General features: G+C 35.8%; 3 protein-coding genes and 1 non-coding gene across 5 annotated transcripts; 2 read left to right on the top strand and 2 right to left on the bottom strand.

Moving 5' to 3' along the window:
- The first annotated feature begins 2233 nt into the window (after positions 1-2233).
- On the top strand, positions 2234-3055 carry LOC107006669. Its single transcript, XR_003575781.1, has 2 exons — positions 2234-2383; positions 2792-3055. It is a non-coding gene; the product is annotated as an uncharacterized LOC107006669 (transcript).
- A 1701-nt stretch (positions 3056-4756) lies between these two features.
- LOC107005426 lies at positions 4757-9789 on the bottom strand. The gene is made up of 2 exons (XM_015204020.2): positions 9597-9789; positions 4757-6929 (listed from the first exon to the last, which is right to left on the bottom strand). The coding sequence occupies exon 2, from the start codon at positions 6820-6822 to the stop codon at positions 5098-5100; it is 1725 nt and encodes a 574-aa protein (XP_015059506.1). The 5' UTR covers positions 6823-6929; positions 9597-9789; the 3' UTR covers positions 4757-5097.
- A 191-nt stretch (positions 9790-9980) lies between these two features.
- Positions 9981-15862, top strand: LOC107005502 (deSI-like protein At4g17486). 2 transcript variants are annotated; one of them, XM_015204110.1, is made up of 4 exons: positions 9981-10328; positions 13268-13555; positions 14477-14557; positions 15381-15862. In XM_015204110.1, the coding sequence occupies exons 1-4, from the start codon at positions 10163-10165 to the stop codon at positions 15515-15517; spliced, it is 672 nt and encodes a 223-aa protein (XP_015059596.1). In that variant the 5' UTR covers positions 9981-10162; the 3' UTR covers positions 15518-15862. The 2 variants fall into 2 exon arrangements, with proteins under 2 accessions (XP_015059596.1, XP_015059595.1); XM_015204109.1 differs by having other exon boundaries at positions 15378-15862.
- Positions 15863-16207: 345 nt separating this feature from the next.
- Positions 16208-25882, bottom strand: LOC107007534 (acyl-protein thioesterase 2). Its single transcript, XM_015206198.2, has 10 exons — positions 25790-25882; positions 23411-23487; positions 22720-22834; positions 21972-22008; positions 21715-21784; positions 21372-21476; positions 20165-20315; positions 20001-20083; positions 16678-16771; positions 16208-16596 (listed from the first exon to the last, which is right to left on the bottom strand). Exons 2-10 carry the CDS (start codon positions 23439-23441, stop codon positions 16512-16514), a joined length of 771 nt encoding a protein of 256 aa, XP_015061684.1. The 5' UTR covers positions 23442-23487; positions 25790-25882; the 3' UTR covers positions 16208-16511.

Here is a 25882-nt window from a genome sequence, read left to right as displayed (position 1 = left end):
GATCAATGAAGTGAGTGAAAATCGTAAAAACTTAAAGATTTCAGTTTCTTGAAAATAAATAAGTTGTTTTCTTATTACTATTTGATTTAGTCTGGTTGACAATTGCGAGCCCAAAATTTTCGCTATACATCATAATCTTTGGAATGAAGGATGTTCAATTAGCTATCTTCCGATTGCTATAGTTTTAATTAACATTAGAGTTTTCGATTAATCACTCTTCGATCATTATAATGCCATCTCTGTGTTATGCGGAATTCGAGATAATACGAGAAAATATAAACGCGAAAAACAAGACAACAGATTTACGTGGTTCACCAATAAATTGGCTACGTCCACGGGAAGAGGGAGAGCAGTTTTATTAAGGAGAGGCAAGAACAGAATTACAGAATAGGGTTTGCCATAGCGTCTATATATAGTGCTAAGCTACGCCCTAACAGGCTTGGGCCCAACATACAGAATTGACAGATAATTAAGGGCAGAATCCCGTCCTTTCTGTTTGTAACGGGTCCGATTCAAGGCATTCAACAAATCTCCACCTTGACTTGAATTCTCCGAACAGATTCTTCAGACGCACTATGATAGTGCCAGGCCTCCCCCTCTTCCTCAGAGTTGCCCCGCAGGGCAATTAACAGCTTCTGATGTTGAGCAAGTCCAAACAGTGTTGAAACTTGCTCTGTGGAACCGGCTTTGTGAACATATCAGCAGGATTATCAGCAGTTCCTACTTTCTTCACCTTGATTCTCTTCTCACTTCTCAGAAAATGATACCTTACGTCAATATGCTTGGTTCTCTCATGATGGACTTGATCCTTGGCTAGACAAATTGCGCTCAAACTGTCACAATACACCGTAGCCTGATCATGATGCAGACCAAGATCACTAACCAGCCCTTTCAGCCAAATCCCTTCTTTTGCAGCCTCTGTCAAGGCCATGTACTCCGCTTCCGTAGTAGACAAAGTCACTGTAGGTTGCAAAGTTGCCTTCCAACTGACGACAGATCCTCCAAGGGTAAACACATAGCCAGTCATCGATCTTCTTGTGTCAACATCTCCAGCATAGTCAGAATCAGAATAGCCAGTAACCAAGCACTGAGTATCACCTCCATAAATGAGACCAACGTCAGATGTACCTCTAAGGTACCGGAAAATTCTCTTCACAGCCTGCCAATGTTCTCTCCCTGGTTGTCCCATGAATCTGCTCACTACACTGACTGCATGTGCTAAATCTGGCCTTGTACAGACCATAGCATACATCAAACTTCCTACGGCACTGGCATAAGGGACTCGTGACATATACTCCTTCTCTTCTTCTGACTGTGGAGCGAACATGGCAGTGAGATGGATATTGGCAGCACTGGGGGTATCAATAGGCTTAGATGAAGACATGCCAAACCTCGCCAAGACCTTCTGAATGTAGTTTCTCTGTGACAAGAAAAGTTTCCTTCTCTCTCTGTTTGTAACGGGTCCGATTCAAGGCATTCAACACTCTGCTTATTGGACAAAGTTACTTACAAGGACTGTCAATAAAAAATAACAAAAATCCGATAAAATAATGAAGTTTCGCAAAAAAATTACTATAATAAATATCTAGTTTTAATAAACATTAGAGTTTTCGATTAATCACTCTTCGATCATTATAATGCCATCTCTGCTTGTTGGACAAAGTTACTTACAAAGAGTGTCAATAAAAAATAACAAAAATCCGATAAAATAATAAAGTTTCGCGAAAAAATTACTATAATAAATATCTGATGAAATAATTAACGGTGCTGAAGATAACCCTATTAATTATTAGACAACTAATCATCTTCTTCTTTTAGGTCTAGGTCCCCATCATTAATTATTCACCTCTAGTTCTTTAATGAAAGGAGTTTAATTAGTCATTCTTGGTTGCTATATAATTTTTCGGTGAAGGGTATTCAATTGATCTTCAATTATAATAAGATTAAAAATATAATTTTTCGATAGAAGGGGTTCTACTATATTAATCATCTTTCGATAATTATAGCTTCACCGCTACTTATTAGACAAAGTTTCTTACCATGAGTGTCAATGAAAAATAATAAATACCCGATAAAATAATTAAAATCTACTAAAATTTTGCTATAACAGATATTCGATGAAATAATCGAGTTGACCAAAGTATCCCTATTAATTAGACAACTTACCATCTGTTTTTTTTTTCAGCCTCCAACATTAATTATTCACCTCTACTCTTTTAATATTCTTTATCAACTTTCAAATTCTTTTTATTAGGCAATTTTCCAAATATTTTTTTATTACAAACATAGAAAAAAAAATGGATGCTCCTCCAAAATATCAAAATATGTCATATTATGATAATGTCCAAAGGCAACATGAAGAAAAAGGATGCCTCTATGCTTGGTTTGTTATTATTTATTTTTGTTAATTTTACTTTATTAGTGAAAAAAAATAAATAATTACTAGAGTTACATGAAAATTGAGATTTTTATTTTATTTTTTCGACGACATTTTCTCCGAAAAAATAATAATATTTGAAGTTAAAGTCGAAATTATTGTTTGGACTTGAATTTTACTTTTTTTTTTTATGTCTTGTGAGTGAAAATCGATGGTTATTTCACTTTGAGATTGTTCGATAGTTATAGCTCCACCGCAAATTAGTTAATCGCTAACTAATTTGAGATTGATGTGTAGTTAATTAATTAATAGATATATAAGTAATTTATATAAATATTATCATGTTTATTCTAATTTTTATTTTTATTTTTATTTTATTTTTTTAATTTGATTTTATAAATCTTGAAAGTGCAGTATGTTTGCGATGTGTTGCTGCTTCTGCTGCAATGGAAGGACTTGTTGTTGCTGTTAGCACAAATTAATCATCGTCGTCGTTGATTATGTTATTCAGACTCTTTAAAAATATTATATGATGTGTACGTTTTTTTTTTAAATTATGTATTTTTATATGATTCGATATGAATACAATAACAATATTTAAGAATTCGAGCAAAATAGATGCAGAGTAGCTTGTAACGTTGATGTTTCAATAAAATTGGATGTTAATTGATTATGCTATGTTTTATATTCTTGTAATGTAATTAATTCCTCCTATTTCTTCATTTGTTATACAATATTAGGATTTATCATTTTATATTATCAGTGCAATTTAACTCGTCATAAAAGAATATGCATTATATTTCACGATACCATTTCTTGCGTAACTATAATCTTTAATTGCATAAAATAATTACTAATTTCACAATTTAACTCCTTATCAAGCTGTATCATGACAAAAAGACTCGTACAAAATCTTGTGTACACCACTGATCTGAAGTTGGAGACTCGGAGTGTAGAATAAGTATAACCTTGTTATATTGAAATATGTGTACATAATTCAAACTGAAAGTAACGACTATTTCTAAATCCACGCCTTTGAACTATTTCATGAATAAAATCGATCTTTTAAAGTGTTAAATATTTTTTTATTAATTTCTTCTTGAGGAGGTAAAGGTCGTGGATTTCTAAGACAATCAACAAATCTTTGAACACAATTGTAGATAGGTCGACACCAAAGAAGAAGAATACCTATTTGTCCAATCATCCCTCCTGTGAAAGCAACAATAGCTAGGGGCTCCATGTTATCGCGATTTCTTCTGTTTGTTATAACAAGTTAAATTATATTGATATATAAAAAAAAAAATTATATTATTCATATATATATATATATATAACTTGAAGGGGGAGTTTTTTTTTTTTTTTCACGTACGTTAAATTTTTTTGTTAGGTGTTATTACTTTGAGTGAATTAACTTGCATTTATGGTTTTCATTAATTGTGGTTTACATAGTTGTGATAAATTTATTGACTGTTACTCCAGTTCATCCTTTTTAGTCATTATATTGTGCTTTACGATGATTAATTTAATTAATTTTAAATTAAATATTAAAAAATTATACGAAAAGTACTATAAACACAACTTTTTTCATATTAATATGCTAAAAAAATATGTTAAAATGTTAAATCAAAATTCAGATAGAAGAAAACGATGAAAACTAAAAATAAATGAAGTAGCTATTACTATTATTTTTGTTTATATCAGTTTAGACTTTCAAAACTGGAGAAAATTGGAGTCTTTTCAAGGACAAAGTGATTTTGTTACTAATTTTCTTATATTCAAAATATTTATATATAATCCAGACAAATAATAAGAGACATATAGGCTGGATTGAGGGGTTGAGGGTGAAGAACATAAATATATACTCTCTCATTTCAAAAAGGATGGCCTAATTTGACTTGGAACGGAGTTTAAGAAAAAAAAGAAGACTTTTTAATCTTATAATTCTAAATTAAAGTTATGTCAAATGTACCAAATTGCCCTTTAATTTTATGGTCTTAAACATGCCACGTGGAAAGTTAAAGTTAAATTGCTACCAAAAAAAGAAAAGGGTCATTCTTTTTGAAACAAACTAAAAGAAAATAGGGACAATCTTTTTGATCGGAGAAAGTATATTTATTGTGATTATTATTTAGTATTTGATTGATAAAATATTTTGATAGTAAATGTTTTTATTAAGCGTAGGAGTAAAATGGTAATCTAATCGCACTGATCAAGGAGGTTGAACAACAACGGTTCGCTTCTGGAGAATTAAATTAGGTCTAGGATTATAAGTTAATTTATAATAAATAAATATTTATCAAAATTGCAGGATTAAAACGGTAAATCAACTTTTGGGCAAAACTCTTCCCGCTTATAATAATATATCAATAATATATGATATGAGTGAAAAAAGAGAGAGACAATCTTAACTATGAGAATTTGCTTTTGATAACACAAACCAAATAAAGTATAAAACACATTTCCTCACAATCACTAAGATAAGCAAACTCTATTTTACAATATATGAAGCTAAGTTGAGATATCTAATCTCACATCTTTCTACAATATTTTCTAATTCTATCTCCAAGAAAGGAACCTAAAAGATAATGAAGAACTTCGAGAAAGGGCGCTAACCTTAGTGCCGGAGAGTAGAGGGACGGGTCCATTATCCATCGTTTTGAACCTTCCTCGAGAACTTTTCAACTCGAAAGAAAACAAAGGGGACTGGGATGGCTATACATCTAGAACTGTTGTGTACTTTGAACAACCTCTGTTTTACAGGTTGTCTTGTAATGTCCAGTTTGATTGCACTTGCTGCAATGGACAGTATGCTTTTCGCGATTAAGATCTTCCACGCATAATCGCTTCTTTTCAGGTCGTCCAGGTGGGCGGCGGAACTTGGGTGGTCGGACTATTCGGGTTCTAGACCATTCAAGTTTATCAGGGGTGGGGTGTACCTCTTTACTGTAACACTCGCGATAACTAGCTGCAGCGAAATATTTATCTGTGAAGGCATACACATCCTTTTTATATGATGTGAGAGCAGCAACGGCGTGAGAACATGGTATCCTATACAACTGCCAATCATGGCAAGAACAAGATCGAGTACCTGTATTCACGATGTCTGAACGCTCTGCTGAGATAACTTCAAATTCAACTTCATCCGACCTTAGCACTTGATATGTGGAAGCAAGAGTTCTTCCATCCATAATGCGTTTCTCAGCAGATGGAGAAAGGGTAGAACTCCATGTGCTACTCCTTGATCGTCGAAGCTCAAACTCTTCTGTTAACTTACTGTGAATCTGTTTGATCACCTGAATAATAGGAAGCTCACGCGCCTCAAGAATCCATTTATTGAACTCATAAATGTTTGAAGAGAAATGACCATATCTTGTTCCGTCAAAATGTATTAATGCCCAGCGTGAAGGAGGATACTGCTGAAGCCACGTTGCTGCATCTGAAGAAACCTCCTCAATTTCAGCCATTTTCTCTTTAAACCCCCTGGTGGACGTGGAATACGCAGCTTTCCACAGGAGTTGCACAAGCCTTGAGTTCTTGAAATCTCTACTGATGCTTTCACTCAGATACTGCATACATATTGCATGACAAGAAGAGAGAAACTGCCTTTTCACAGCATCTGCAATACTTTTCTGTCCATCAGACAGAAATGTAAGAGGTGGTATCTTCTCAGTGCTCATCTCTAGGGCTTTTCGCAACTCCAACAAGAACCACATCCAGCTATCATCATTTTCTTCATCAACAACACCAAAAGCAAGCGGAAACACTCCACCATCACCATCAAAAGAAGTTGCTGATAGTAAAGTACCTAAGTATTTGCTCTTAAGCTGGATACCACCAAGACAAATCACAGGCAGGCAACCATTCAGGAACCCATGAAGAGAAGCATAAAAGGAAATGAAGAACCTCTGAAACCGGCTATCTGAACCAGCTGTAAAAACCTCGGCATGACTTCCAGGATTTGTCGTCTTGATTTGCTCACAATATGCAGGTAATAGACAGTACCCTTCTTCGGAAGATCCATATATAGCTTGCAGCCCTCTTTCCTTGGCTCTCCAAGCTTGTTTATATGGTATAGTTATCCCATACTTTTTATAAATATCATGCAAAATGTCTTTTGGCTTGTAATTTATGTTATCACGCAATCGCTCCTCTATGAAGTTCACTATCCAATCAACAGAAGCCTGATGGTGTCCATTTTGTGCATTTTTCCCGCAAGTATGTGTTCCCTCGAGGCTTCTTATAGTAAAAGTAGGAGCATTGGGAAGCTTAATAGCACGAATACGCCATGGACAATCTTCTGAGGCACATTTTGCAATGTAGCGAATCAGGTCACTTTTTACGATGCGAAGCTCAAAATGTTGTGCAATAGCAGCCTCTTTAATTGCATTGCGGAAGGTCTTGACATCAGGAAACTCTTGGCCAACAAAAATGTCTTGATCCTCCATGAAATAGCAATTTATGAGATCGCCACTTTTAAATGGCTAAAGTCCCCAATTAACTTATTGGGAATTGACATGTGAAGGAACTGAAAAAGCAGCCAATGTATCCAAACCTGAATATTCAACAGGAAACTTCATTAGCATGGGCAAGCAGTTCGAAAATGCACAAATCTTTCATGAATCCTCTCAAACCTTGATCAGAAAAGACCAAAGGGTTAGATGTAGGGTGAAAAAGATCCCGATACAAAATATTGCAACCATGCACACATAACAATGTGACTTCTGCTCGACCTAGTTACCAGGACACGTTAATGTCCTCACCAACTGTTTCATAAGCACCACACATGCAGGTATAACAGCTGTTCAGGATAATAATTCTTTTCCAAACAGCTTTCAGTAATCCGTGAATAAGCTCGTTTTAATACCCAAGTATCCATATGAACTATTCAGAAAAGGGACAATGCTTTTGTGTATAGGTTAACAGCAAACCAAATATCTGAACTTCTAAAACCCTGATAAACTTTTGTCGGGGTTGGGGGAGGGTGGGGTAGGTAGGTAAATGGCGTTCATCAGAAAGCAAGCCTAACAGAGAAATTAACCCATGTACAATACGTATACATGACACCAGCGATTTGTTTTTTTCTAGAAATAAAAGTAATAGAACTCTACCATCAAGATATAGTGGAATAGACCATTAACCTTATAAAACCAAAATTTCTTTTGAAGAAACAGACAGAGTCATCTCTTCGATCCTACCTTCATCCCCAAGTAATTCGTGGAAAATATAGTATTTGTGAACTACAAGAGTTCAGTGAGATTTGTTTCTTGATTATATCACCGAAATAGACAACCAAAAGAATCTTGAACAAGTTTACAAATATTAGAAACATTTAGGCAGATGAAGCAAACACTTGTAGTTGACGCTCCACAATCCCAGGGACCAGGGTTCTTAAGGAAATAGACAAAGGAGGACTTACACCTATCAAGTCCTAGGTCATTAAAATTTACATCTCTGAAACCATGTTTCTGGGAAATATACAAGGTCATCAAAATTCATATCTCTGAAAAACCATCTTTCTGGGAAATATAGGCACTTACAGCCTTAGCCATGACTATGTAACAGCACTAAACATCACAATATCACTGTCTGAGATAAGGGAGATTTCAGTCAATAAATATATTAATTTGACCTCTCTACTTTTCATGACCAGACATAACTAAGTTATATGGCTTGCTGGCTAGGTCTTCATCCAATCTTAATATCTCATTAATTTTTATGAGCATTTATTATCAAATTATGTAGTTACAAAATGAAAAGTATAATTTTTAATAAGATAAAAAAAAAAAAGAGCAGTTCCTTGGACATAATGCAAGAATTCCATTTGAAATCATAATATCATGTCTATTATTATGCACAAGTTGTCTATAAAGAGATCCTTGCGGAGTTTTGGAATAAATCAACTTTCTAGGCAGACTGGATTCTAAAAAGCAAACAAATGAAATACTTTATATGTCCAACTAAAAGCGAAAAATTGAAACTGAATACATTTTACTAGAAGCAAGCAAGAGAGTCATAAACCTGAACATAGAGTAAATAAAACAGGCTTGAGGTTATGACCTTTTGCGTAATCGCAATCATACAATACTCCCACTAAAGATCTTCCGGACATAAAATCTAGTTGAATAGAGAAATAATAATAGACTTTTTGCTTTATATATTTGCAACAATGTGGAATTTAATCTATAATGATAAACTGATGAATATTTCTACAATCAAACTGCTAGTCCAACACACACAGTAATATGTCCTACCTAATCCATTTGACACTCAGCTAGAGGTCTTCTAGTACAAACTCTTTTTTTTTTGTGATAACCAAGAAATTTGATGTCTCAAGCTTTGGAACTAGGTGGATAATAGGTCCATCCCTCTACCTTTCTCAGGTTAACTACCACCCTTAATTCCCTAGCCATGCTCTGAGCTCGTGTCTACCACACATCTTGCACGAGCATTCACGGCATGAACAAACAAGGTATCTAACATTCCTTCATAGAAATTACTCACCTCTGTCAAACTCTAAGTGAATTGGTTTCCAGAGCCTTCCGCCAGTTATTTGGCGCTGGAATGCATCGAACCAAACCTAGCGACTCTTTGACTACGAACTTTAATCCTAAAGCTAACTCAAGTTTGTTTCAACGAAAAAAAAATCAGCTGCACAGTATCCATAATGATTCAAATCACCTCCCCAACCCTGCCAATTCTAATTGTGTGTGAGCAACCACTCATCAAAAGTCAACCTAGATAAACTCCACATGACAGAAAACATCATGGACTGATAAAACTAATTTCTGATAAAAACATTTCTAGAATACTACTGCTAACAATTGAATAATACAGAAAAGAAGAACTTTCTAATATAATACCACTACTAAACGTGCGGCCTAGTGGTCAATGCAGCAACATGTTCAAATTCCAGCAAAGACAAAAACACTCGGTGATTTCTTCCCATTCGTTGTTTTAGCCTCCTGTTCCCGTGGGTCAAGGAGCTGGCTCGGAAAAAAATTAAGCATATATATACACAAAACTGCTAAATTCTCTGTAACTTAAAAATTATACCACTATATACTCTAAAGAAACATCCAATTCCTCAATACAGAAATAAAAAAATAGAGAATTGTACCCATGAAAAGAACATTTCCAATCGGAGATAATTCTAATTAATTTTAAAACTAATTTTATCGAGGAAAATAGTAAAGAATCCGGCAAAGTTGCAAGCTTTTACCTAATCGGAGTAGTATCCGGCGGCTATGAGCTGAAAAACAGTAAATTGGCAGGCGTCGGAGATTGATTTGGGGATTTCCGGTCACCGTTGCCGATTTTTCGAAACCCTAATTCGATGCTTCAACTGAGAAGGAGAAATATTGTATTAATTCTGTATAGAGACAAATTTGCCCTTTATATTTTAGTTTTGTCAATTTATGATCAAATATATCTATAAACCTTCTAAATTTATCGGTAAATTTTAATATTTCGATAGTTTAATAAAGACATGTATATGAATCTAAATTAATCGAGAATATATAAATATTATTACAACAATTTAAGCAGACAGCAGACTGTAAGTTCATTTACCAATTTACCCTTGTCTTTTTTTTTCTTTTTTTTGTGATTTCCATTTTTACAAAGTTCAAACCTTTTTCTGTTTGCCAGAGAGACAAATCAAGAATCAAAAGCTATTTGCTTTTATACCAAAAATAAAAAAAATGGACTCAAAAATACAATCTTTTTCCTAATCCCAGATTTCCATTATTACAGAAATTTCAAAAAAAAAAAAAAAAGAGGAGTCAAATGGGAGAAGAAAGCACCTCAAATTCTAAGGCTGATGATAATAATAATGCAGCTAAAACTGATGGAAGCTATGAGACACCAGTTATATTGAATGTGTATGATCTCACACCTGCAAATCAGTACTCAGTTTGGCTTGGCTTTGGAATCTTTCATTCTGGTATTGAAGGTAAAAACAAAAGATTTGATCTTTTTGGAGAATTTCATTTTTAAAATCTTGTTTTTTTTTCATATGTTCTAGATTCTAACATAGATTTTTTTGTTTCTTTGATTTTGCTTGCTGTTGTTAGAATATAGATTTGTTATTGGATTGTTTGTTGTGGGGTTGTTACTTTTGAGCTTCTGAGAAGGGGGATTTTGGAGGGTGGGGGGTTGGGGTAAGGCTTTACCATATTCTGAAAAAAAAAGAAGAATTTGTTGTGGGGTTGGTTAGGGAGTTTTTGGATTATTAACAAGATCTTTCTATTTGTTTGACCTTGAGTTTTGAGTTATTAGATGAAAATGTTAAGTAGGTGGTGTTTGTAAGTTTTCTTGATCTTGTTTGTTTCCTTGTGGTAATGGGGGGTCTTGAGTTCGAAACTCGGTGCATGCTTTCTCGGTGTGGTTTACCTCTTCTGTGGGGTTTGTGAGCTATTACAGTTGAGTGGGGTTTACCTTGTGCGAACATGAAAGGTAACGGAAAAAAATGGAAGCTTTTGTTATCCAGTGTTAAGGTCATGGTTGGATTTAAGTCTGAATCAATTGTCACTGAAGTAGTAGGTGCGATGGGAACTTTGCGCCCAGCGGCTTAAAACTTGCCCGATCTATCTCTGTTTAAGGAAGAGTTTATCTTATTGGTACAATGAAAATCTCAATGGATCTTGGGTGCAAAACCCTTAAGCCCCAAAGGTGAGAAAAAGAGAACGGAAGAAAAAGATGTGAGGCTGACTTTTTCATTATCAAAAATATTTATTTGAAAATGATTCTGAATGAGAGCACTCTTTATCTTTCTAATATCAAGTTGATGATGGCGCGTTAAGCTCATATCAGAGATGTGAGATCTTCGATACTCCCTCCGTTTTACTTCCCTTTATAGTCCGTTTAAAAAGGAATGTCTCTTTCCTGTTTTGGCAACTCCTTAATTTCAGCTTCCACATGAATGACATGATATGTTTAATACCGCAAAGATTACAGTAAATTTGGGTACATTCAACATATCTTTACTCTTCCATTTAAATCCACAAATTTCAAAAGTCTTCTTTTACTTTCTTAAATTTCGAAACAAATTGAAACGGAGTACTACTTTCTTTGTCATTGGGCCAAAAGAGAAAGGCTTGTAGATTTGCACAGATATAAGAGATTAGTGGGACACGTGTAATACGTGTGGTATTTAATGATTATCAACGTAGTGGGGAATCATGAAGCCATAAATTTTGCAATGGTCATACGTAAGTGGATGCTGGGATTTTGTTTGTCATTGTGAACGAATACGTGAGAGTAAAATGAATAGCTTATATATATTAGTTACTTGCTAACTGAGGAGCTCATGGAACGTTCAAAAGTAAACAACAGTTTACCAGTCAATGTAATGGATCTCGTCTGTTTTTCTTGTTTAACACCTCTCATTTCATTTTCCCCTACAATGTTCTGAATCGTTAAACTTCTGAGGGTCATGCTTGTACAATCATTACTGTTACAGGACAAAAAGTTCTGTTAATATCATGTGTAGATATCTTATACCATTGCTTCACCTTCCCAGATTTTTGAGACATTGAAAATGTCGAGAACTACCAAAGATAGAACTATGGCACTTCTCTACCCCAACTAACATTTCCTAGATTCACCTGTCATATTAATGTTGTTATACATTAACTTCCAAATAATTATTACCCAGGAGATCCTGATAAAAAAAAATTATTACCAGAGTTGCAAGACAGTAGATGCAACTTATTTTGCTCATACAGTCTGGGGTATTCAAGATAAGCCGTTTCTTTATGGAAGTTTTATTTTCAGCTTAATACTTGAAATAGTATAGTATGTCAACCGCTAAAATTTGTAGTCGTTGTGTTCAGGGATTACTGATCTGGTGTCCTAAATTATTTGTTAGATATCTATGAGCTTCCTATATCTTAAAAGTGGCATTTTCATACTAGTATTGATAGAACTACTTAGTGAGACCTGAAGTTTCAGTTGTCTTAGGAAGATAAGAATTCTACAACCTTCTTTCTTTCTCTCTCCCCTTGTTGCTCCTTACCGCAGACACTTTTCGCTCCACAACACACAAACTGTTAGTTTAGTTAGAGAGAGGAACCATATACTTCTTTCCTGCATTGAGCCCTTTCTCCACCAGCACCTCATTTCTCTCTCTCCACACCGATTCCCATGGACTTTTGTCCTCCTTAAGTATTACTATAGGATTTCATCCACGAAATGCCTGAGAGTCGTGCTCTTTCTCCACGGTAGTGGCATCCACATTCACTGCACCATGAGAAGGGGAGCCTTGGAAGTAAAGTTGTCTCTGTGTGATCTATGAGTCACGAGTTCGAGTTGTGGAAGCAGCCATAATGCTTGCATTAGGGTAGACTGTCTACATCACACCCCTAAATGCATGTCCCTTCCCTAGACCCTGTTAACGTGGATACTTTGTGCACAGGATGCCAGTGGCATCTTTGAGTTTTTACATTATCTTAGGATGGGTTGTTTGATGATAGGAGGTTAAATCATTACCTTCAATATTTGGAGCCATAAAAGTTCAAATAAGAAACATAAGAATTTTACATTGTAATTTTGCATCAAGAAAGTACATAAAACCCCATAGTGGTGTCTAGTATGATAAGATGAATCTCAAACTGGGCAAATTACTTGAGGAAGATTTGTTCACTTATTTGTCATCAAAAGAACTTAATTCTTTCACTGGCTATGTTCTTTTCAAGAAAACAGAAGAAAATTTTCAACTTGGATAAACTCTTTAGGTTCTTTTGCATGTGGAGTATGCAATTTATAGAACTAACATATGCTGAATACATTCATATAAAGCTCTTCAATATAGTATATTGAATTACCTCTTGTTGATTGGAGTTTGAATTTGTTTTTGCTTTCTGCATATGCCAATTGAAAAAAAAAATCCAGTTCATGGTATGGAATATGGATATGGAGCGCATGACTTTCCCATAAGTGGCGTGTTTGAAGTGGAACCTAAGAGCTGCCCTGGTTTCATCTACAGATGTTCAGTCCCATTGGGTCGTATTAAGATGCCTCCCTCTGAATTTCATGCATTTCTTGAGGATGTGGCTTCTGAGTATCACGGGGATACGTATCACCTCATTTCAAAGAACTGTAACCATTTTACAGATGACATAGCACAGAGATTAACAGGGAAAGGGATACCTGGATGGGTGAATCGGCTTGCCAGGGTTGGTATGTATATTTGGTCCGCTAAATTCATTTCCCTGCATTTTGTGAATGCTGTGTAATGATTTCTTTATTACTCTACTTGTTATGTCTGCTCTGCGTCTGTATGTTGTTATGAGTTACCTGAGTCCTTAGCCGAGGGTCTTTCAGAAACAACCTCTCTACCTCCACAAGTAGGGGTAAGGTTTGCACACACCCTACCCTCCCCATACCACACCTAGTGGGATTACACTGGGTATGTTGTTGTTATAAATTCAGTTTCGTTTAGTTTTCACTGTTTTTTTGTCCACATTTATTGCTTCTTTGTGATATACTAGCATACAGCTGCAGCGAGCAATTAGGTATATGATCTACCTAGGCATCTGAGGGTGTGTGGCAATTTACTAATTCTGAGATTTGTAGAAGGCACAATACTAAGCCTCTTTATTTTGGTGCATCTGAAAGTCTTGTCTTAATGTTGTTCTCTGCTCTAATTGACTTTTGTCAGATTGCCATGCTTGACATACATGCTAATGAACTCATCAAGTTATTTCTGCAATTTGATGGAGTTAAACTCGTCCATTCATTATCCTTTTGTTTGGTTTGTCATAAAGATATATAGTCTCTCTTTAAGTCTTTTTGCTAAACAAAGATGTTTCATTGGCAACAAAATTTACACATTACCTTTAAGTCTTCACAGCGGCGGAGCTAGGAATTCTAATAAGGGGATTCAAAAGAAATGTCCTACACCAACGGGGTTCAACAACAATCATTTTTATCTATTTACATAGTATAATTTTTCAACAAGGGGGTTCAATCCCCCCCCCCCAAACCCGCCCTTGGTCTTGGATGTCCCTTTCATATTTTTGATAACCTCTCAATGCAATTACCATATATGGCGAGTCAATGACACGTATCTTAAAAGGTGTTGTTTATTTTTAATTTCAGGTGCTTTCTGCAGTTGTCTTCTTCCTGAGAGCCTCCAAGCGACAACTGTTAAACAGCTTCCTGAGTATCATCATTGTACAGGTAACATGATACATATCCTTGTAATGATAAATAGAAATTGCAATAGCTATTCTGTGAATCAGTATTATTAAAAGCCATCGCTTTGTTACTTAAAACAATGAAGCGAGCGAATCAAGGGGATATCACTTAATGGATGAAGCCACGGGCTTTGTAAAAGTGTGTGCTTCAAACAATGACATGCAAACTGATCCCTACAAGAGGTGGCCAGTTCATTCAATCTCATTTTTCAGGGGTTTCGTTAGTATCAGTATTACTACATATTGGACATTGCAAGTAGTTATTCTAATTGCTATTTGATCATTCTAGTACGAAATTCATAATGTTTGGTCTGTTTTATGTCATGTAGGATTAGGGTAGAAGTTTAGTAAGTAGTCGAGTGTTGTCGCACTTTAGAAGGGAGAGGTAGGATGCTAGCCAAATCGCTTCCTTATTAGTAGTATTTCATAATCATGTAGCTTCTTATTCTTCAATGTGTTTTACTATCTGTTATTTCACGTGCTTGTATCTAGATATTTTTGTCATTTTTTCTTCTTCCAACTCTACTATGATTAACTTCTCTTATGAGCCGAGAGTCTAATGGAAATAGCCTCTCTACCCCCACAAAGGTAGGAGTAAGGTCTGCATACTAGACCCCACTTGTGGGGATTACGCTGGGTATGTTGTTGTTTTATGGCGTGAAATGTGAATTATGACCTTCACTTCAAGTCCCATGGATTTTGTTGTTTTCTTCCGCTTTTCACATTTCGAAACACTGCTTTGAATACATCAGCTGTAGATCTCTTAAAATGTTCTCTCAATAACAACTCTTTCTTTTATCCAGAAGAAGATGGAAGTGGATCGATGACATCTACAACGCCCCATGAACCAACTGAAAGCGAAGACGGAGATCAAGATAAGCACTTGTTGTCATCTCCAATCAGTAGTCGTGAAGTGGCTTTCATAAGAGAGACTCAAAGGTGAAAACATGCTACCTGAAGGGGATTCAATATGTATTATCGGTTTATTAAAGGCTATCGACTCGCCCCACAGAACCACTGCTCAAATTCTCCATTTGCTTGCTATATGTATTACTAGTCCATTGATTTTCAAACCTTTTTTGCTTTTGGTTATTAAGGTTTCCTTTAGTGTGCAATATGTATTAGTTCAAAGTGACAGGATTGTCATCTATTGAGTTATGCCTTTGTTAGAGATCACAAATATCCATGTAAACATTCTGAGTTTGGAAGATGAAAACAGGCCAGTATTTGTGAAAAAATGAGATACCATACATTTTTTTAATACTACACCAGATACTCATTGAGGAAATGATCTCTTAATTAGTTACAGTTTGAATAGAAATTTAGTAACTGTGGAGTGTTATCTTGCTTTTCTACGATTTAGATTTGGTGGTGCCTATTGCATATTAGTCTTATTTATTCTTGTAATTTCGTGCTTTTGTGCTTTAATTATCACACTATATTTTTGTTGTGACTATTCCATTTCTGAATGAAACGAGGATCCTTTGGAAACAATCTTTCTATTAGGGATAAAATTTGTGTACGTTTTATCCTCCCCGGTCCTCATTTGTAGGATGTCATAGGGAATGTTGTTGTTGGTTTCTTGTGGCTGTATGAAAAAACAACTGCAATGCTATTTAATCAAAGCAACAGGGAGTTTTTTTGGCTTCCATATACTACTAAATTGCCAAAGTAAATCACGTCAATGGACATAATTTTGTCTCTCATCAAATGGTATTTAAGAATAAACACCCAAAACATCGTTATTGTTGTGATTAGATAATACAGCAGTAGGCATAAAATGGCCGCTGAACAATGTAAAGACGCGATATATTAGAAGGTGAATCAGTCAATCTTCGCGTTTCTGCAAATTTTTTCAGTGCTGCTTCAACACATTAACAATGATAATGCTGATTCTCCATATTTGTGCAATGAAAGTTGCCCAACAGAAGTACAACTTATGATTTTCCCTCAAGTCCCAACTTTGAAGTTAGCCAACCACAAACTTCATCCATCTCCTCTGGGATTGTATAGTGGCCAAGTCTGTCAAACACAAGTCAAAGAGTCAGTGATGCTTCTAGTATCAAGGACGGAGTAGTATCAGAACAGGTAGAAATAACATACGCGGTGTAGGATTTGAATGCCACATCTTGAAATCCGCATGAACGTAACTTCTGAGAAGACTTTTCACCATAGTTATATGGAACAACATCATCTCCTGAGTCGATCAAACGTAAATATATCAGGTAAGACTATTAGATAAGATCTAGCGCCAATACCACTCTTTGCAGAAACTGCCTTGCTATAAAAGGCACAGCAGCCAGATTATCATGTGATAGAACTCCCACCCCCCACCCCTCCCTGGTCCATAATAAAAACGAATAAAGAAAATAGAATAGTTTTGCACGTTAACATTTGAAATAAGAAATGCAAAATCTGATAAATACACCTCTATTCATAAAAATTATTGGCAAGGAAAAGATTAGAGCTGGAAAGAAAATACTAGATCCTTGGGAAATGGTTATAGCAAGAAGGAAAAACTTTGTTTTATCAGTTGAAAGAGTGTTTTTTTTTTTGCGAGTCCAAAAGGAAGAGAGAGTGCTTGTGTTTGTGTCTATTAAGGGAAGAACAAAGAGAAACCTGTAGATATTATATATTTGTTTCCACATTTTGATTGCACATTGTAAAGGACTAGAGTAAAAGCAATTTTTATATTCTTCTATATTTCCCTTCTATCATTTTCTTAAGGTCGTTGTTTTCCTTTCTAAATTGTTGGTCTCTCCTTATATATAACAATCAGAAGTATCAATCATAACAACAACGTACTCACTAAAGTCCCACAGGTGGGGTCTGGTGAGGGTAGTGTGTACCCCCTACCTTGTGAGGGCAGGAAGGTTGTTTGCGAAAGACTCTCAGCTCAAGCAGATATGAAAAGGAAGCAGTAATAGCAAGCCTTAACAGCAGGAAGATAACAAGATAAACAAAGTGAAAGAAACAACCAAGTAGTACTCGAAATCTAAGAATAAGGAAACATAAAAATGATACTAATACCCCTGGTGCATAATAAATGATATTAATATGCTCGGAACCTACTATCCTTCCTACTCTGATACTCGACCTCCACACCCTCCTATCAAGGGTCATATCCTGTAAGCTGAAGCAGTGTCATGTCCAACCTAATCACTTTCTTCCCAAGACTTCTTCGGCCTACCTCTCCATCTCCTCAGGCCCACCACGGCCAACCTCTCACACCTCTTCATTGAGATATTGGCACATCTCCCTACACGTCTGAACCATCTCAACCTCCCCTCCCGCATCTTATCCACCACAATGCCCACTCCCATCTTGTCCCGAATCAGAAATAACAATCTTTAAAGATATTACTTTTTTTTATTTTAACTTGGTAACTTGGTATTATATCACAGCCAGTGTATACATATTTACTGCAAATTTCACCGCCGCCCTGAACTTATATTGAGTCTAGAACATCAATTATAGAGACAGTTTCATTTGAGTATACCTGGTTACACCAAAAACATAACATAATGCAATTTAGTTTAACCTTCTGCCCACTATTCTCTATGCTCTCAAAACACCTAGACTTCCTCTCTTTCCAGGTTGACCACCATATAGCAGCAGGGATAATTCTCCATCTATCTCTGTTTTTAGCATGTACTCCTGCTCCCTCCCAGCTCTTTAGCATCTCTTAGACTTTCCAGGGCATGGTCCAGGAGATGCCTTTGAGACTTGAAATATTCTCTATAGCTTAAGGGTGTAAGTGCAGTGTAGAAACAAACGGTTCACTGTCTCATATGTTTCCTTAAAAAGAAAACATCTTGAGATAAGGTTATCCCTTTCTTCATCACATTGTCCTGAGTCAAAGTTGCTTCTTTGACCAATAACCAGATGAAACAGGATATTTTGTAAGGTATCCTACTTTTCCAAATTTTCTTCCATGGCCAGTTTAGATTATGATTACTAGGTTTTGTCCATCATCCTGTAAGCTTTGTTAACTTCGAATACCCCTTTGTTGTTACCACTCTACCATAATTTATCCTCCCCAATCTGAAGCCCATTAAAGGTAATTTCCCAGTCATTTAGCTACCTCCTAAAGGCAAAGTTCCACCCCTGCAGCGTCCATAGCTCTGCTATGATCTTTGTTGGAACAAAGCTAGATTGAAAATATCTGGAAATAAAGCTTCCAAGTTGTCTTTTCATGCCATTCATCCTTCCAAAACTGGGTCTTTCTTCCATTCATCACTTTTTTTCTTTGAGTTGTTCTTCACCTCATCCCACATGTCTCTTATAGATCTCTATAAACTGGCCCCATATGGATTAGTCACCACCTTTGTCATCCACTGTCTTCCTCTTCATATTCGGCACCAATCATCAGCTATATAAATCCTCTATATCCACCATTCAACTCTATTCAAAGCTCTTCCGTTTATCAAGCAACATATTGTCAGGACAAAATTAAGGGCTATCTGTCTCATATTTCATTTTGAACACGGTTTCATATATCTCAAACCTATCCTAACCTTGAATGGCTAAACCAAATGTAAGTGTTATAACTAAGCTTAATAAATGCTAAGCAGTTGTATCACTTATATGGCTTCCTTGATTTCATCGTTTTCTGTTATTAACTATAAATTGCATTCTTACAGATTGTAGGACTTCTAGAAATTTCTTTCCATGTGATTTTATGCTATCATCCCTATTAGTAGTTAGTACCTTAATAATCATATTGTCGCATACACATTAGTGAATTTGTGGAGATCTAGTAAAATATGGCCAATCCATTTCAAGCAATCTTCTCTTATTTCATCCGCTAATATGCTACTTGAACACTTTGCCCCGTTTGAATATGTTTGATTTTGTACAAATGTACATCCATCTTAGTACTGTATTTTTAAGCACTCATCTCGTGAATATGGTGGACTCTAGAGGCCCAACATTTGTTATCAATTCCCCAATCATCTCATGTAGCTTTGGATTAATGAGCAATTACAGCCTTCTTCCGATGAAAACAACTGGGATAATTGATCAACAAAGGTGCCTAGAAACAAATAATTTGACAGCTTGTGTTTTGTTGGACAATATCGAGATGTTTTTAGATCATTAAAATGAAATGACAAGAAAATTCTTCAAATTTATGTATAGACAGGCAATAAACAGTACTTATCATCAATGTAAGTATGTGACAGATGACCAGGCAAGGAACTTCACTAAAAAATATAAAGCAAACCCCCCCCCCTCCCCCAAAGGTAGGGTGAGTGACAATTTAAAGAGTAGGGAAACTTAGGGACATGTCAAACTGACTAGGCAGAAAAAAAAAATACTTTACTCTTCTTCTTCTTTTTTTGAGAAAGGGCAAGTAGAAGAGAAATGAAGCATCCCTGATCAAAAAAATAAAAAATAAAAGAGGAGAAAATGAAGCATTTTAGTACCTTTGCCATGACAAAGAAGAATGGGCAATGATGTAGCACGGTTTACAGCCCCCTCTACCCCTTCTAATTTGCTAGTAAGAGTCCTGCCAGAATAGTAGCAGTCAACTCAAAAACATCATAAATATCTCTGAAGAGATTACAGACAAGATTGCTAGAAGTCAAACTTTGCACAGGGAAGCCAGCCACTTAATCCAACAGCTGCACTCAGATTGACAGGGTAGGAGTTGCCATTCTCATACTTCCCACGGACGAAGCAAGTGGCAGAGTAAAGGGAGGTTGCTGCGCCCATGCTGAAGCCTCCGACCCCAAGTTTGACTGTAATACACAAAATAACAAAGTAAAGAATTTGATTATTTTTTATAATGAAGAATAAAAAAGAGAAATTATTAAGATCCCTTGATCGTAATGGAGAAAAGGTTTGAATGTTTTTCAGATGTTACAGCTAAAACTTTATGGATGTCTAAATAACAACTAGGTAATGGGATAACTAAGGTAGAAATAAGGAAATTCATTCTTGCAAAACAATCATGCAACACAACAACTTCCGAGATGTTGGACATGGAATAAGAAATACAGCTGGTTGTGCAATTGATAGCCCTTAGCATGTAAATGTGTTTGACACGGCCATTGTGGTTAATACATCTAAATGGTACAGCCAAACATTTTTTAGCCCCCCCCCCCCAAAACCAAACTCACGCACACCAACAAGGAAAGAAAAACAAAGGGAGTTTTCATATTCACAAACACCAAAATCAGAATTAGGTGCGTTAAAGTTCAACTAGCAGACATAGTCACACTAAAAAACTCAGCAGCGTAAGGAGAATAACATTTTGAAGGGAAAAAAAAAGAAGAGAAAGATGGCAAGCTCAAATCCTTTATAGCCTGTTTGACCAAGTAGTAGACATAGTCACACCAAAATCTACTTCTTTTCAGAAGTGTTTTTTGAAAAAAATATTTTTGGAGAGTAGCAATTTCTGTTTGGCTTATCAACTTGAAAGTTACTTTTGCCAAAATTAGAGAAACAATTTGTGCTTGGTCAAGGTACCAGAAGTCCTTCCCAAAAACAACTACTTTTTTCAGCTGCCATCCACTACTCAAAAGCTCTTATTGTTTTCCTAAAAGCCAGGCCAAACATCTCAACTCTTTCAAATGAGATATAAAAAACACTTTTGGCTTCCCAAGAGCTTGGTCAAATGGGCTATTAGTCCGGCATCATCATATATAGTGTTAAAGTCATTGCTTTGTCGCTTAAAGTGTCGAAGTTATTCGATGCGAGGAGTAATTGCTTCATGGGTGAAGCCATGCACTTTAGAGAAGTTGGTGATTCAAATAATGGTACACAAGTTAGTATAACAGGTGAGAGAAACTTACTATGAGAGGGCTCTGTAGCCAACAAACTCGCCACATATGTTGCTGAAGCATCCAAACCTTCGTTATCGTCAATAGCATTTTCAGAAAGGTCATTGACATCAAACCCTGTTACAAAAGATGAGAAAAAATAACGGTTTCTTTATTCCTGGGTTTCAAAGCATGACTTCCGACTTAAACTAATTCCAATGATGGATTGGACAATGCTTTCAGATGAGTCGCAAATTAATAGAATTATCCAATTTACACATCCTGCAATGTACATCCACGCCGGGATTAAAAGTTCGTTTCTAAATTATATCTACATCGGAAAATGATGGGCATAATCTACAAGCACAAAGCTTACAGGCAGTAGAAGGGAAGCCTCCGAATAAAGTTATTGGTCGTTGGGGGGCAGTTGGGCAGATCCATTTGATCTGTAGCATACAAAGAAGTGCAAAATCAAGCTAAGCTACCACAACAACGAAAGATTAAGGCATGGAGATGAAAGAGCATTATACAAGAGCCTACTAAGAGATTCTAATAGCAGAAAGTTATGAGATTTACATGTTTAAGAGTAAACAAGAGATATTTTCAGTACAAAAGCAATATTTGGATCCTTACATTGGGAAGAGGAAGGGTCTCCAAGAGGTTGGACCAGCTGCCAGGAAAACCAAAAGTAAATTATAAAAGGTTTAGTTAATATGTTTGAGATGTTTATTTCACAGAGACTAAAGTTATACATAGCATACATATTGCACCGTGTATAGCAAGCAAGAACATTTCGAGAAGATTGACATAAAAAATAAGGAACTCGTATAGTCATAAATAGCAAACAATTGACTCAATATTTCAACAATTATAGCTCACTAAAATTGCAACAAAAGAAACGGACTCAATCAACCTTAAACGTAGCATGAAAAAAAACCAATGTCATTGCTAGATATATTTCAATAAAACTGAGATACTTAATATAAAAGAATGCAATAATACTTATCCTAATGCTAACATATAAGTAATAAAATGACTAAATTTCAAATTTAAAGATGAATTGTATCCTTAAAATTAGGACTTTTCCTATAACCTACCTGGACTTACCGCTAAAAGCATCACAATATGGAACTCAGTAATAAAAAAGATTGAGAAAGAATTAGCAGGATGCTCTCGGTCGCTGTGGTAGAACAATGCAACTAACACAACACATAGGAGGTACTGAGGTAGTCAATATTTAGACGTATTTTGTTGTTGAATAACGCTAAAACTTTCCTGATCCAACATCATCCAAGCAAATCACTGAGAGACAGATATATACTGAAACATACATATCTTGAACAAAGAAGCAAGAGGTAAAAGGGAAATGTTACGAGCTTACCTCGAACCATTGTCCCCAAGGCCATGCAGCCAGACAATGGTTGCCTGGTGTTTACCTTTGGGCTTCACCACATAAGTCTGTCCAAACTCAAATGCCCTTCGAGCAGTTCCGGCAACTGTAATAGATGCACATGAAGGGTAACTAGTATTAGAACTACCAAAGAGACAAAAATAACACGTTACTGGTACATCTTCAGAAATCAATAACACCCTTTTTCCTTTGATGAGTAATAAATGCGCTAAATTGTAAAAGGAAAAGAAAAGAAACTTTAAATGAACTAGTGAGTCAAGAGGACAGACAGAAATACTTTTCCCTGTTATTCAGTCTCACTTCTATACATTTTATGATCTCCATGATGAAGACACAATAGTTCACAAACTTTTCTTTGCTTATGATTATATATGCAAATTAGTAAAATGCACTGTAAGAATATTTAAGAGTTTGGTCATGCCATTAGAACCAAAACCTTTCCTTTCTTTTTTTAAAAAATGTAATGTGAGGCCATATTTTTTTCATTCAGTATCTTTCATTATTGACACCCTGAGAAAAATAATAGGAGACGAAGTATTCCAACAAGACTGCCTCAGAAGCAGAAAGCTAGATTCTGTTATTTCGTAGCATACCATTTAAGAAAACAAAATAGTACAATCTGCACTGGCCATAAGACACGAAAACAAACCATAAAACTAACCAGAACCCACGGAAGCCCCAGTGAAACTCATACTGCTTCCACTTTATTGTCCGCTAATTTTTATCGCACAATGGCACCTGCAAACACCAAAAATCAGCTTTGCATATAAAGGCATCTGAAAGTTGGAACTTGAACTATAATTACACAGCAAATATCAGTATAAACTGTCACTGACTTAGCATTGCAACTGCTCCTGATGCAAGACTGGACATATTTATGGGGCAGCAAGGGTAGAGTATCACATTCAGGAGGGCTCTTAAATGATCGGGAATTACGAGCAGTAGAATTCTTTAAGACATTGGAAGAATTCAATGGTCTTCCAGATGGAGAGGATAAACTACAGTGGAGGCCACATAGAGATGGGGTCTTTTCATTCAAATCTGCTTATCTTTCAGCCAATAATTCAGACCAGCAGATTGCAAGCTGGCCTTGGAGATATATCTGGAAAGTCAAAGCCCCTACCAAAGATCTTATGTTTCTCTTGGATGGTGACAAGAGAGGCTTGTTTGACTCAAGAGAATTTAAAAAGAAAAGGTTTCCAGTTTTGCTCTAGGTGCTCTCTTTGTGACTCAAATACAGAAACCAAACCATTTGGTTCTTCGTTGTTCTTTCACTGATCAACTGTGGGAACCTTTCTATATATTGTTAGACTCAAATTGTGTATGCCAGCCAACACCTGTAACCTACTTAAGAGTTGGAATAGTATCGGAGGCATAGTTAGACAGAAGAAATGTGAAGATTGGTTCATGCTTGTACTATATATGGTGGACAATACAGAAGGAGAGGAATTCTAGAGTTTTTGAAGACAGCAACAGTTGTAAACAGAATATCAAGATAAAGTGCTCTCTTTCTGTTTTATTTTTTGCGCAAAGAATGTCTAGCAGAGGAGGAAGATTCTATTATAAATTTGATAGGTACCTCGTAATTGTTTTGATGTGTAATAGTTGGTTATGATCTCCTTCCTCTATGTAAATACGGTTTTGGCACTGCCCTAGGGCTTATTATTGTTATACACTTGTTACATTCTCCCAAAAAAAAATCACTGATGTGCACCTTTGCTACCATTAGGCACATTTTACAAAAGATTATCTTAAATTAGTTGAGAAAATTAAATTTAAACAAACTTGTAGAAGTTGCTATACTGTTAAAAGTAAATTAAGCTGAAATTTACACTCGAAAGGAGTTTTTCTGTTAAATATCTTTATTCAAAATTCATTGGCTACGCTTCCGCTTCTATCAATTGACCTTGGAAAACAATTGCCCTCTCCAACCACTCCCACTTTTCTTCTCCCATTTGGCTAAAAAGTATTTGACCTTAAGAATCAATAGTTTCCAAACAGTTGAAACTAAATGACCAAATAAAAATTCCAGAATTCCAAACATCATTTCAACCAAAAAAAGGAAAAGAAATAGAACAAAAATCTCAACTTACATAACTACTCTCTTCACAAACCACACTTGCATAAACTATAAAGCATTGTTGAGCCAACAACATAACCAGTGTAATAATTCCACAAATGAGGTCTAAGGAGTATGGTGCATACACAGCCTTACCCCCTGCCTCTAGATGATAGAGAAACTATTTCAAATACACTCTTAAGTTAAAACAAAAGGATATTCCAAAAATGAGGTCTAAGGACTATGGTACGTACACAACCTTATCCCTGCCTCAAGAAGATAGAGAAAGCGTTTCTAATACACTATTGGGTTAAAACAAAAGGGTACCTAACCATCCATCCAAATACAATATAACTAAATATTGGTGGGGAAGTAATTGCTAGGCTAAAAAAGAGATTTTTATCATATGGGTAATCTTAGTAGCTCAGTTGATTGGCTACCCGCACTCCCCTTGCCGGATAAGTATTCGAGTCCCCTTGTCCTGCCCCTCTCTTCACCAACTGCCCATCTACTCTAGAGCTCAATTGGTCAATTGAGCTCTAGCTCAATTCCCACCTCGTCGGATGAGTGTTCGACTCCCCTTTTCCTCCCCCTCTTTTCACTAAGTACCCATCTACTCAATTGAGCTCTAGCTCAACTCCTACCATGTCGGATGAGTGTTCGATTCTCCTTTCCCTATTCCCTCTCTTCACTAAATACCCATCTACTCTAGACCTCAATTGCTCAATTCTTGGTGAACAGCTTTACCCAAATATAGGAATTACAGTGAACTAGTAGCTAACCAAATCTAACCATATTAGCAAACAAATTAACAAAATGAAAATCAATCTCAAACCACAAACAATAATCTGAACAAATTTAACAAAGAAAAAACAAAAATCTTTCTATACATAAAACAAATTCAATTGAATAATTTCAAAAAAGAAAATCAAATCTACGAAAAAATGAAGAAAAATTAGGGCTTTATTATGATGTTCTTACCTGAATCTCTGGAAGAAAAATGGAGAGCCGGAGATTACAAAGACGAAGCTATTTTATTTTATTTTATTTTATTTTTTGTCGTAACGTTTATAG

Source organism: Solanum pennellii, chromosome 12, assembly GCF_001406875.1.
Source record: "Solanum pennellii chromosome 12, SPENNV200".
In the NCBI taxonomy this organism is placed as follows: Eukaryota; Viridiplantae; Streptophyta; class Magnoliopsida; order Solanales; family Solanaceae; genus Solanum; species Solanum pennellii.
This window is presented reverse-complemented; position numbering and strand designations above follow the sequence as displayed.

What these genes read in the sequence shown, in the direction of transcription:
- LOC107005426 (XM_015204020.2), bottom strand. Translation starts at nt 6,822, where the DNA reads ATGGAGGATCAAGACATTTTTGTTGGCCAAGAGTTTCCTGATGTCAAG.
- LOC107005502 (XM_015204109.1), top strand. Translation starts at nt 10,163, where the DNA reads ATGGGAGAAGAAAGCACCTCAAATTCTAAGGCTGATGATAATAATAAT. An exon ending in CTTTCATTCTGGTATTGAAG is followed by an intron (nt 10,329 to 13,267) that starts GTAAAAACAAAA and finishes AAAAAAATCCAG; the next exon opens with TTCATGGTATGGAATATGGA. An exon ending in TGAGTATCATCATTGTACAG is followed by an intron (nt 14,558 to 15,377) that starts GTAACATGATAC and finishes TCTTTTATCCAG; the next exon opens with AAGAAGATGGAAGTGGATCG.
- LOC107007534 (XM_015206198.2), bottom strand. Translation starts at nt 23,441, where the DNA reads ATGAGTTTCACTGGGGCTTCCGTGGGTTCTG. An exon ending in TGGGGCTTCCGTGGGTTCTG is followed by an intron (nt 22,835 to 23,410) that starts GTTAGTTTTATG and finishes CATCTATTACAG; the next exon opens with TTGCCGGAACTGCTCGAAGG. An exon ending in TCTTCTTTGTCATGGCAAAG is followed by an intron (nt 16,772 to 20,000) that starts GTACTAAAATGC and finishes TGATCGACTCAG; the next exon opens with GAGATGATGTTGTTCCATAT.